Source organism: Eurytemora carolleeae, unplaced genomic scaffold, assembly GCF_000591075.1.
Source record: "Eurytemora carolleeae unplaced genomic scaffold, Eaff_2.0 scaffold1168, whole genome shotgun sequence".
NCBI lineage: Eukaryota > Metazoa > Arthropoda > Copepoda > Calanoida > Temoridae > Eurytemora > Eurytemora carolleeae.
The window spans coordinates 32,017-44,767 of record NW_019397533.1 but is presented as its reverse complement, the minus strand read 5'-3'; the positions used below and the strand labels follow the sequence as shown (position 1 = coordinate 44,767).

At 32.7% G+C, this 12,751-nt stretch overlaps 1 protein-coding gene across 1 annotated transcript in view; it reads left to right on the top strand.

The window, feature by feature from the left end:
- The window catches only part of LOC111714766 (purine nucleoside phosphorylase), a 15,122-nt gene extending 3,395 nt beyond the window's left edge, over window positions 1-11,727 (top strand). The window contains exons 4-12 of the mRNA XM_023489966.1: window positions 1,654-1,702; window positions 2,610-2,677; window positions 3,928-4,007; window positions 4,836-4,884; window positions 7,569-7,733; window positions 8,698-8,809; window positions 10,268-10,336; window positions 10,902-10,954; window positions 11,430-11,727. Coding sequence (XP_023345734.1) covers window positions 1,654-1,702; window positions 2,610-2,677; window positions 3,928-4,007; window positions 4,836-4,884; window positions 7,569-7,733; window positions 8,698-8,809; window positions 10,268-10,336; window positions 10,902-10,954; window positions 11,430-11,546 — 762 coding nt within the window. The 3' untranslated portion in view covers window positions 11,547-11,727. The remainder of the gene's footprint in view (window positions 1-1,653; window positions 1,703-2,609; window positions 2,678-3,927; window positions 4,008-4,835; window positions 4,885-7,568; window positions 7,734-8,697; window positions 8,810-10,267; window positions 10,337-10,901; window positions 10,955-11,429) is intronic.
- The last annotated feature ends 1,024 nt before the right edge of the window (window positions 11,728-12,751 follow it).

Below are 12,751 nucleotides of genomic sequence, written 5' to 3'. Positions count from 1 at the left end.
GAGGGGGGGGGGGGTAAATCTCTCAGTCTTTTTATGTTAATCCGTTGATTAGATACATATATGATTCGTAATCTCACCATATTAGATCAGATATTTTAAATTCTGATTGCTTTGATATCCTAAGAGATAAACAAAAAATATCTAATATCATTTGATAATCTGAAATATTTCCGGTTCTTTTTGCTGGGATTAATAATTAAAAAGTACTCAGAGCCCGAATTTAAAGAATTTGAGCCGCGGCCTACATTTGAGACGCGGCTAACATATGTCAGGTCCTACCTAAAATTGTATTCAGTGTTTCAAGATTTAAGCCCGCGCTCAATTGAAACCGGTTTTGGGCGGATTTGAGACGCGGCTTAAATTAAATAAATTCCGATCTCGTTTAAGAAATACACACAATAAGATTTTATTTTTGAAAATCAAGAAAACTGAAAATCAGGATTTCCTGTTTCCACAGCACCAGGGCACAAGGTAAAGAGGATCGATCATCTTTTCTACAATAAAATCTGGAATAGACTTTAAATAATCCTAAATAGTTCAATGAACGTGAGACACATCAGTTGTGCAATGAAAACGTCAATATAATTATTTGAATTTAATCAATTTTTATTTTGTTAAAAACCCTTTTATCTTAATCTAATCATTCAATCCATCTAAAAGATTCAATAAACTAAATCAATTAAAGTCAAAGTAAGCACTTTTATTTTGTAAAAAATACAATTTTTTAATTTGTTTTTATTTAACAGGGAAAACTGATCCTTGGATATTTGAATGAAGTCCCCGTGGTTTTAATGCAGGTAGTTCTCTTACAAAAATTTAACATCAAATTTCACACCGCACCCTTGATATCAATTATGTGAAAGTTTCTTTAACTTGACAAGTCTTTAATTCTCACAATTTCCTAAATCGTTTCTCATGCAGAAATGCGCCAGTTACATTTAAGAGAAACTAAAATTTATAAAAACCAATTTTCAGATAGCACATGATGAACATCGGACCATGCCACTCTATAAATGGAGAATCACTTAAAATTACGTCTCTACAGTCCCTTTAAGATAACAAAATAACGTCTCTACAGTCCCTTTAAGATAACAAAATTACGTCTCTACAGTCCCTTTAAGATAACAAAATAACGTCTCTACAGTCCCTTTAAGAAAACAAAATTACGTCTCTACAGTCCCTTTAAGATAACAAAATAACGTCTCTACAGTCCCTTTAAGATACCCCCCTTCTCTCCTGACACAAAGCTGCTTACAGGGAAATTTCTGAACAGAGCCTTTTCCCTCATGGGATGTATTACTGTTGTTAAGTATTTAATATTTGATTTGATTTGAAACATCCGGAAATGTTTTATCTTTCCGAAATAAGTCTGTCATTTATTTCCATAAAGCGGCCACTTTCCAAGGATATATTCCCAAGTGGAAACTGCCCAAATGTGCAATTTCCCAAGCGACAACTTTTATATTATATCCCAGTCGCGGGGCTCGGCCCCCTAGCCTGTTCTAGCCGCAGAGTTTGGCCCTTACCCATTCTAGCCTCAGAGCTAGGCCCCCCATTGCAGCCAACCTAACCTAACCACAGGTGAAATTACAGCTTGGAAAATTGAACATTTGGGAACTCACCTTTGGGAAAATTCCCTTTTTTAATACCTAGAGGTGTGAGATGAAACCATTGGTGGGGATCATCTGTGGATCTGGATTAGGTAGATTTAAATATTTTGATTGTCAAAGCATGCATGGATAGCTCCGATTTTACATGAATTATTAAATACGATAATAAATAATTTATAGATCTATGGATTTGAAAATGAATTACTTTATCACTGAAATGATAGAAATATCAATTAAAAAGTAATAGTCAATGCCGTCTATTTTTGCATAATGTTGCATATTTTTATAAACCCATATATATTATAAAAAATGTATTCAAATTTAAACTACGCCACATGTGTAATGTGTATGCTTGTTTGTGAATATTTGTTTATAATAACGTAAAATGGGAAAACCTCGAAGTGTTCCACGGCCGCTGACATGGAACTGATATTTTTAGACTCTTTATTTTGTAGCCCTGGATTTTATAATTTCAATGTTGCCAAGAGTGAGGGCTTCTACAGAGAGACCCAACACTCTGGAATATAAGACGATATTTAATCAAACAAACTTATGCTCTTATTTACAAATAGTTTTAACTTAAAACTTTAAGTGAATTTGGTTTGTGTACACTGTACACTGTTCAATTACTGTGTTTCATTTTGATGGACTATCTAAAATCAAATGACTGATCTGAAAGTCGTCTTTCTATTCAACCATCGCATGGGTCTCACTGTGGCTTAAGCTTCTAACGAGTAGGCAAAATACAGTAAAAGGAATTGAACTCATATTTTCTAACCCCAATTTCTTTGCTACCTGATGGTGTAAGCCTTTGATATTTTAAACTTAGATTAATTGGTCAAACAGAATTAATAGTTCGAAATATCCACGTTCTGCAACATTGGATTGCAAAGTTATAGGTATTAGAAAATCAAAGACTAATATTCATTTGTATCAAAAATAATTGAAAAAACAATCATTAAATCTAGATTTTAATTAAAAATAGGTTAATTATTATAGGTGAGTTAGGAGATCTGGTAACTAATGCGACTAATCTAAACTACAATGATATTCCAGGCAGTTTACTCTGAGGTTCAAACTTTTGAATAGGATATCGCTGAGCCACATCGACTCAAATATAACAGCTTATCCGAGAACGTCGGAGACAACGAAAGAATTTATAAAATGTCGTTTTTAAACCTACTGATAAGTGGAATGCTGCAGATAATTAGAATTTGATTGATTACTTTCAAACTGTTCCCTCATATTTCATGGCTATTTCTTACTTTATACAATTAGTGAGATCTTGGTATACCGTATAATAGCTCAAATATCCCATTGAAAAATTACCAAGACAACAGTTCTGGGTTAAACTTGAAATACAACATTTTAGGGTAATTTTAAAAACAAAAAACTTTTTTTTGTGTGTACGGAAGGATGCAGCTAGAACGGTCAGAGTTTCTTAAAAATCTTAAATAGCCTAAAACTAGAACTATAAAAATAAATGCACAATATCACAGCCTTTACTCTTGTAAATTTTCTGCAGGGGGGGATCTACAGTCCCTTTAAGATAACAAAATAACGTCTCTACAGTCCCTTTAAGATAAAAAATAACGTCTCTACAGTCCCTTTAAGATAACAAAATTACGTCTCTACAGTCCCTTTAAGATAACAAAATTACGTTTACAGTCCCTTTAAGATAGTAAAATTACGTATCTACAGTCCCTTTAAGATAACAAAATTACGTCTTTACAGTCCCTTTAAGATAACACAATTACGTTCACAATCCCGTTAAGATAACAAAATTACGTCCACAGTCTCTTTAAGATAACAAAATTACGTCTCTTCAGTCCCTTTAAGAAAACAAAATTACGTCTCTACAGTCCCTTTAAGAAAACAAAATTACGTCTCTACAGTCCCTTTAAGATAACAAAATAACGTCTCTACAGTCCCTTTCAGATAACAAAATAACGTCTCTTCAGTCCCTTTAAGATAACAAAATTACGTCTCTACAGTCCCTTTAAGATAACAAAATAACGTCTCTACAGTCTCTTTAAGATAACAAAATTACGTTTCTACAGTCCCTTTAAGATAACAAAATAACGTCTCTACAGTCCCTTTAAGATAACAAAATAACGTTTCTACAGTCCCTTTAAGATAACAAAATTACGTTTCTACAGTCCCTTGAAGATAACAAAATTTCGTTTCTACAGTCCCTTTAAGACAGCAAAATTACGTCTACAGTCCCTACTCCCTTTAAGATAACAAAATAACGTGTTTACAGTCCCATTTAGATAACAAAATTATAGATTGTTAAGTTTATAATATTGTTCACTAGGGCCGTGTGCACTGTTACGAAGGCTTCCCTCTATGGCATATAGCTCTACCAGTTAGAGTGATGAAACTACTTGGTATCAGGCAAATATAGATTATCAAGCACAATTTAGGTTTTCATGCAATTATGCATAATGTCAAGCAATTGGTGTCAAATGTAGCAGCTGTTTGTGTAGCGTAGAGGACCATTCAGGGTGTATGCCATGAAACATGACGGTAGCAAGACGCCTTAAAAGTCGTCTTTGATCTTGGAATTTATTTGTGACATTTAGTATTAAACCTACTTTAACATGTATGAATCTTGAAACAATAATCAACAAAATTATTCTATTCCTATTCCTATTCCAAAATGTGGTCTGCATTTTTTGCTGTCAATATTACCGGAGATATTATGAATTTTGCTTATATTTCAATTATGTTAAATAAAACCAAAAATGTCAAAATCTGAACGAACTTCTTCATGAATCGGGTAATATCGAAAGCACAAAAATGCAGACTACATTTTAGAAATGTCATGTAATTTTGTAATTTCTATCTCTAGAATTTTACTTCTAAAGTTAGGTTGACAAATAAATGCAGCAAATGATATAAAGAATCATAGACGACGTTCAAGTCGTCTTGCTGCTGTTATGTTTCTGGGACACCCTGTATAAAAAGAAATTATATAGCAGAACAAAATGTACAAGTTTCACTTCCGTCTCAGGGAATTGAGTTTCCGCCACTAACTCTAATTTCTATATCTTAGCAGCACAATATCGTATATAGTCATTATATATTTAAACCAGCTTTGCTAAGGATTCAAAAAAATTGAGTTTATTGCAAAGAATCGAAATTTAATGATACCATGAGACTAGATGTTATACAAATTTTCCAGTGCAACCTATTGTACTTGATAATATATCTGGATGTTAGGAACATTATTATAACAAACGCAGTTGGGGCTCTTAATCCATTATATCAGGTTTGTAAATAAAATTTCTTAGTAAACAGCAGATACTGGGTGTCCCTATAAACATGGGAATTCAGTGACGAATTCGATATCGTCTTTTCAAATAATTCTTTGATTTAGTATAGTGATACCTACATAGAAAACTGTAATCTGTAAGCGTTTCGTCTGCTATATTCACATTTTGTTTGTTTATGTTTTGACTGCATACGGTTGTACTTAGTAAAACAAGAAAATTGCAGTATACAAACAGAGTAAACTTGTCCGTCTTCTCTGTTCATCTTGCGGAGACATTATAGACACATCTTTGCAGTCTTTTACCCTTTTCATGAAATAAACTCTAGCAGACATAATAATATTATGGCTTTTGAAATTAGGTATTACAATGCTAATGCATAACAAAGACGATAAAAAATTCGTCACTGAATTCCCATGTTTTTGGGACACCCTGTACAATCATATAGGGTTATTTTCAGACAGAATTCGTTTAGACATTTTTCTCTGCAGAAGTTCTTAGATAAACAATCCAGCTTAATTTCTTTTTGATTAAAGGAAGTGTTTACTTAATTTGAAATTAAACACAAAACCTGATTTTTTAAATTATTTTTTAAAAAAAGAATCTTCTTTAAGTTTGTGTGTTACTAATTTTAAAAGTTCGAATTAAATATGGTGAATCACCATGATTCGTTAAATATGAGATTTAAAAAGTCGTCTTTACTCAGTCTTAAGGTATTACACAGTTTCGATGTTTAATTGTCTTCTAATAAAAATGAGTTAAACCCTTTATTTGATATCTTCACGAACATGCACACAATACACACACAAAATCCATCTCACACACTCTCATCACACATCAATAATTTAAAAAAGGTAGATTTGAGAAGGTTAAGATTTAGTCAAGATTAGATTAAGAATTAGATTCCAATCCTTATCCTCTCCTTATATCTTTTACCCTTTACACCCTCACCCTATCCTAATTTCTCCTTAGTTTATCCTCTCTCTATTCTTTATCCCTTGTTTGTTCATCCTATCAAATATTTCCCCTACTTTTCTCCTTATATCCTAATCCTTCTCTCTTTGAATTTCTCCCGTTCCTCCTTATTTCATTCTTCTTTAAAACTAGCATTTTTTATGGTTCAAAGCAAATACTAACTATAATCCAAATGATTTAACTTTATTGAGATTTATTTATTTTTTACTCTTCATGGTGCACAGATGGATCCTTACATTAAAAATATGATTCAAATTAAAAGTGATAATTTAGTGTTGTCAAAGTATTCATAAAACTGTCCGTCTACTCTACGCAGAGACGGAGAAATGCGCTCAGTCCGAGCATAAAATGAAACCAGCAAAAAGTCGGAGAAAAGAAGGCAGTCTATAGTAACCCGCACTCAGATGAAGTAGTTGGCTTTTGCCTCTAATGCCAAGCAAGTCTCGTATCTTCATTCTAAAAAATTGCAATAGTTATTAATAAAGATGTTTAACTCTTCCCCACTCATATTAAATTGAGCTACAAGATAGATCCAAAATTAAGGTCTCCAACAAAAAAAAGTGCCCGGGAATTTTAGATAGGCCTCCTCAACCCACTTAAAACTATAGACTCAAAAAGATATTATCCGGTTGGCCACACTAAATTTCCCCGGCACAATGGAGGGATTGAAGTTTGCAGCAGCATATTTGGTTCCCTCCGCTGGAGCGGAGCCCACCGGAGGGAAATTATTTCCAACGGAGGGAATAAACATTTTTTAATGAATTCTCATAGCTCCATTTTATGTAAATTGAACATGTATGATCGCTGCAGAAGGGCCTCTCATTCAAAACAACCAACAATGATTAGAGAGGCCCTGGCTAAATTAAAATGTAAAAATTGTGCAATTGAAATTGTTTTTAACTAAATATTTAGTCAAATATATATCTATCTATCTATCTATCATCGGAGGGATAGTAATTTCCACTCAGCACACTAATTACTCCACCGGAGCGATGGTAATTAACACTCATGGCACTAATTACTCCATCAGAGGGATGGTATTTAACACTCAGGACATTAATTTCTCCAGCGGAGGGATGGTAATTAACACTAAGGACTCTATTCATTCCACCAGAGGGATGGTAATCAATACTCAGGACTCTAATTACTCAACTGGAGTGTCAATTACCTCCCATGCGATGGTGTAATTAGTGTCCTTACTGCTAATTACTATCCCTCTGTTAGAGGAATTAGTGTTCCACGTGTTAATTACCATCCCTGCGATGGAATAATTAGTGTCTATTGTTAGCTACCATCCCACCAATGGAATAATTAGCGTCCTGAGTTTTAATTATTATCCCTCCGATTAAATAATTATTTTCTGAGAGTTAATTACCATCCCTCCGATTAAATAATTATTTCCTGAGTGTTAATTACCATCCCTCCGATTAAATAATTATGTCCTGAGAGTTAATTACCATCCCTCCGATTAAATATTTATGTCCTGAGAATTAATTATCATCCCTCCGATTAAATAATTATTTCCTGAGAGTTAATTCCCATCCCTCGGATGGAGTAATTAGCCTTGAATAAAAAGAAAACATTCCCTCCAATGGAAATAATTTCCTTACTGTAGCCTCCGCTCCAGCGGAGGAAACCCAAAATTCTGCTTCAAACTTCAATCTCTCATGTGTATTTGAAATATGTAACATTCCCTTTAATTGCTCAGGTTGGAGATTTAATGCTGGTTAAAGACCATATCAACATGTTTGGTTTGGGTGGGCAAAGTCCTCTGCAAGGTCCAAATGATGAATATTTTGGACCTCGCTTCTTTGATGTAAATCAACTGTATTCAGATAGATGGAGGCATCTTGCTAGGGAGGCGGCAAAAGAGGTATAATTACCCCTTTTAAAACATATTAGATTTTATTCATTAAAAAATCCAATTTCCTGAATAATGAATTATGTTTTCAGTCACTGAATTAAAATCTAAAACATAATTAAATTTTGAATATAATTATATGAATAAAATTCTTAAAGATATTAAATATGAGTTCTGTAGGAGTATACATGATGGAGTTCTAACCTTAGCTGGAGGTCCTAACTATGGTCTACTTATATGTTTAGGTTGAGTTTTATAGGAGTATACACGATGGAGTGCTAACCATAGCTGGAGGACTTAACTATAGTCTACATATATGGTGTTTAGGTTGAGTTCTGTAGGAGTATACATGATGGAGTTCTAACCATAGCTGGAGGACCTAACTATGGTTTACTTATATGTTTAGGTTGAGTTCTATAGGGTATACATGATGGAGTGCTATCCATAGCTGGAGGACTTAACTATAGTCTCCTTATATGGTGTTTAGGTTGAGTTCTGTAGGAGTATACATGATGGAGTTCTAACCATAGCTGGAGGACCTAACTATGGTTTACTAATATGTTGTTTAGGTTGAGTTCTGTAGGAGTATACATGATGGAGTTCTAGCCATGGCTGGAGGACCTAACTATGGTTTACTAATATGTTGCTTATGTTGAGTTCTATAGGAGTATACATGATGAAGTTCTAACCATAGCTGGAGGACCTAACTATGGTTTACTAATATTTTGTTTAGGTTGAGTTCTGTAGAAGTATACATGATGGAGTTCTAACCATAGCTGGAGGACCTAACTATGGTCTACTTTTATGTTTAGGTTGAGTTCTGTAGGAGTATACATGATGGAGTGCTAACCATAGCTGGAGGACCTAACTATGGTTTACTCATATGTTGTTTATGTTGAGTTCTATAGGAGTATACATGATGAAGTTCTAACCATAGCTGGAGGACCTAACTATGGTTTACTAACATGTTGTTTAGGTTGAGTTCTGTAGGAGTATACATGATGGAGTTCTAACTATAGCTGGAGGTCCTAACTATGAGAGTGTTGCAGAGCTTAAAATGTTGTCAATGTTGGGAGCAGACTGCGTAGGTTAAAATGGGGCTGAAGGGGAGAGGCTGGAAAGGGTTAAGGAGGGGTAAAGGGTTTAAAGGGAGTGTAAAGGAAAAATTAAAGTGGGTAAAGGCTGAAACCTAAGCATTTCAGGAGTTAATAGACACCCATGAGAGTTCTATTGTAATAAATATCGTGGCATTTATTTTATATATTTATAAACCTGAACACACCTATATATATATCAAGTTTTCCATTGTAACCTAACTACAATTTTAAATAACTATGTAAAACCTATATTGCGATTTAAACCTAACTACACTATCAATAACTACATAAAACTTGTAATTACGTTCAGTAATGTAACCTGTACAATAGAAATCAAAATAAATTTTAGTTGGAATAATACTCAGCTTTATTACGGTGTGAGAGTAATTTGTTCCTGGTTCAGCAAATGAGATGTTTCTGAGTCTGATCTTGAGAGATAGGCTAGGAATTGTATCTTTATACAGATACTTTCGAATACAGATAGAGTCGTATCTGGATTGATATTGACTAAGGTATTATTGAGGAATCTTCAGCTCAAGATTTAAGTGTATCTGGATGATACAGTATTAAGGCATCTCCAGTTTGAGATCAATTAAGTGTTTCTGGACGATACAGTATTGAGGAATCTCCAGTTTGAGATTAAGTGTATCTGGACAATACAGTATTGAGGAATCTCCAGTTTGAGATTAAGTGTATCTGGATGATACAGTATTGAGGAATCTCCAGTTCAAGATTTAAGTGTATCTGGACGATACAGTATTGAGGAATCTCCAGTTTGAGATTAAGTGTATCTGGACGATACAGTATTGAGGAATCTCCAGTTTGAGATTAAGTGTATCTGGATGATACAGCTAGTATTGAGGAATCTCCAGTTTGAGATTAAGTGTATCTGGATGATACAGTATTTAGGAATCTCCAGTTTAATATTTAAGTGTATCTGGACGATACAGCTAGTATTGAGGAATCTCCAACTCGAGATTAAATGTATCTGGACAATACAATATTGAGGAATCTCCAACTCCAGATTTGAGTGTATCTGGACAATTCAATATTGAGGAACTTGGAGTTCAAGACCGAGTTGTATATGGCAAGACAGATACCAGAGTATACTGAAGGTTGTATCTGGATTGGTATGGATTTATTTTGTATACAAAATTTTATTTACATATAGATTTTCGTATAAATTTGACACAGTTTTTATCAATATTTCGAGACAGGAACATCAGATAGAACTCTTATGGGTATCGATCAACTCTTAAAATGCTTAGGTTTCAGCCTATACCCCCTTTCATTTTTCCTTTTCACTCCCTTCAATTAAGGGATATGAAGGAGGTATTTATATGTAGTAGCTAAAATGGGGGGGAGATAAAACTAAATAGTTAGGTATATTGGTTAATTCAACTTTTGTTATTTTTATATAATATTTAAAAAAAATACTATTCCCTCTAGGTATGAGCTCTATTCCAGAGAGTTTAGTTGCTCATCATTGTGGAATTCAAGTTTTAGCTTTCTCTTTAGGCAATATATTCATTTTATACTTCTTCTTTAGGCAATATATTCATTTTTTACTTTCTCTTTGGGCAATATATTCATTTTATACTTTTTCTTTAGGCTATATATTCATTTTATACTTTCTCTTTAGGCAATATATTCATTTTTTACTTTCTCTTTAGGCAATATATTCATTTTATACTTTCTCTTTAGGCAATATATTCATTCTTTACTTTCTCTTTAGGCAATATATTCATTTTTCAACTTTCTATTTAGGCAACATATTCATTTTATACTATCTCTTTAGGCAATATATTCATTTTTTACTTTCTCTTTAGGCAATATATTCATTTTTTACTTTCTCTTTAGGCAATATATTCATTCTTTACTTTCTCTTTAGGCAAATTTGTAGAAAAAAATTTGCTCAAAAACGTTGTTTGTGTATTGTGTTATCAATTTTTAGACAGAAAAGTATATTCTTTTTAATCTGTACTTGACAAGTCCCAATTTTGTTAAAAGTTTTGTTTATTTGTGACTTTAAAATGTCCTTAGGTTGAAACAAATATTTGATTGAATATTTTATTATGAACAGTAACAAATCTGTGTACCTTTGAATATTCCAGTAATCAACCACCAAACCATGAGGTAATCATTATTTTTTTCTTCATTTCTTTTCACAATTGTTTTTTATAATATTATATAATAGCTTGGGAACCTAACCTTGCCTGGAACTATACATTTTCTCTGTGAAAGTGAACCTACTCAGCTTAAAACTTCCCCCCCCCCCTCCCAAAAAAAAGAACGAGGCAAATCGGTCAAGGGGTTCATCAGTAATATTTGAATATACGATAAGAAAAGAAAAAAAACGCTTTATACATATATTACCATATTGTATTATTTTGATATAAAAAATGTTTAAAATCTATTAACGCATGATCTAAACGTTATCTTCGCGTTATTTAAATCCGCAATTTACTTTTATAAAATCACAATTTTAGAAAGAAAAACAAGGATTTCTTCATATTTTTGTTTAAAAGGGTGCAGCCATTGCAATTTGAGCATGTAAATATATCGTCACTTTAAATTCCGTCAACTGTCCATTTAAGAACTCGATTACTAGGAAGTTTTGGAGGTTGCAAACCAGTGCAAAGACGATCTCAAGAAGTTTGTATCTGCTCTTGTTAAAAAGATATCCTTGAACCTGGATAAGACCACTATTAATGGAAACCATAAATAAAAATGGAAAATCAAATAATTGTAAAATTACTTATATTTCATAATTACAACTCTTGATACTTTTCACCTCTACATTTACATTTGAACGCACAGTTTATGGCATTTATCATTGGAAGCATATATTTTGTATTTTTTTTCCTATGCATTTGTATAACCTATTGAAATATATTACATAATCATAAGTATGTTTTTATATTCAAGAAATATGAAATAACAGAAAAGTTAGAGAAAATACAAAGATTAACTTAGAAATCTATAATTTTATTTGTAAAAGTCAAAATAAGTGAAAATAAACTTTTTGCCAATTTTTCGATAAAAATGCTGAAATCTGCAAGTTCTAACTTTCTTTCATACAGTTAAAAAATATTTGAGATTTTTTTTTTATCTATCCAGAAAACAAATCGTCAAAATAAATCAAAATTAAAAATATCCCTCTTGAAAAAGTTAAAACAATAACTTTAAAAAGGCTGGAGGATCTGAATCTATGTATAGCCTGGAGGGGGGGGGGGGGCGTTTGGCGCCCCACCCTAGAAAAAAGATAATGGGTATAGGGTTGAAATGCATGTTCATAGTCTAATTTTTCATGGCCAGCTCATGGAAAAAAATTAGACCGATAACTTTAATAGTTTAAGTGCTAGGGAGGGTTGAAAAAAATGCCTTTAAAAAGGGGAAAAAAATGAAAAAAAATTTTTTTGGTTTTAAACAAATCTCAAAGTGTGACACATTTTTCTACATGCATTTTTCAAGGGCTTTTCAAAAATTTAGTTTATAGATCTGTAGATTTAGCCACAAAAAAAATATGGGCTATGTTTCCCATGGGCCCTTTAAATTTAAAAAAAATTGTGTCAAAAAATCCTTCAAATTACTATTTATTAAAAGTCGGAAAATTTCACGGTGATAGTGTAAAAAATAAGAGTGCTAGGACAAAAAACTACAGGGAAGGGGAGCTAAACTAACCCCCCCCCCGGCCTGTTTAGGGTTAAAAATTAATTTACTAATTGGAAAAAAAATTCGTTTGAGTATAAAAAAAAGATTAAAATTTCGAAATATCTAAATATGGACGCAATTCAGCACTTCAAGGTGCATCTTTTTTGATACTCATATTAACTTTATGCTTACTCGATATAAATGGAAGTTCTTCTTTAAACTGTATTGTTTAGTAAAACATACTGTGTATGAAACAGAAATAGGTTAATTTATCATATT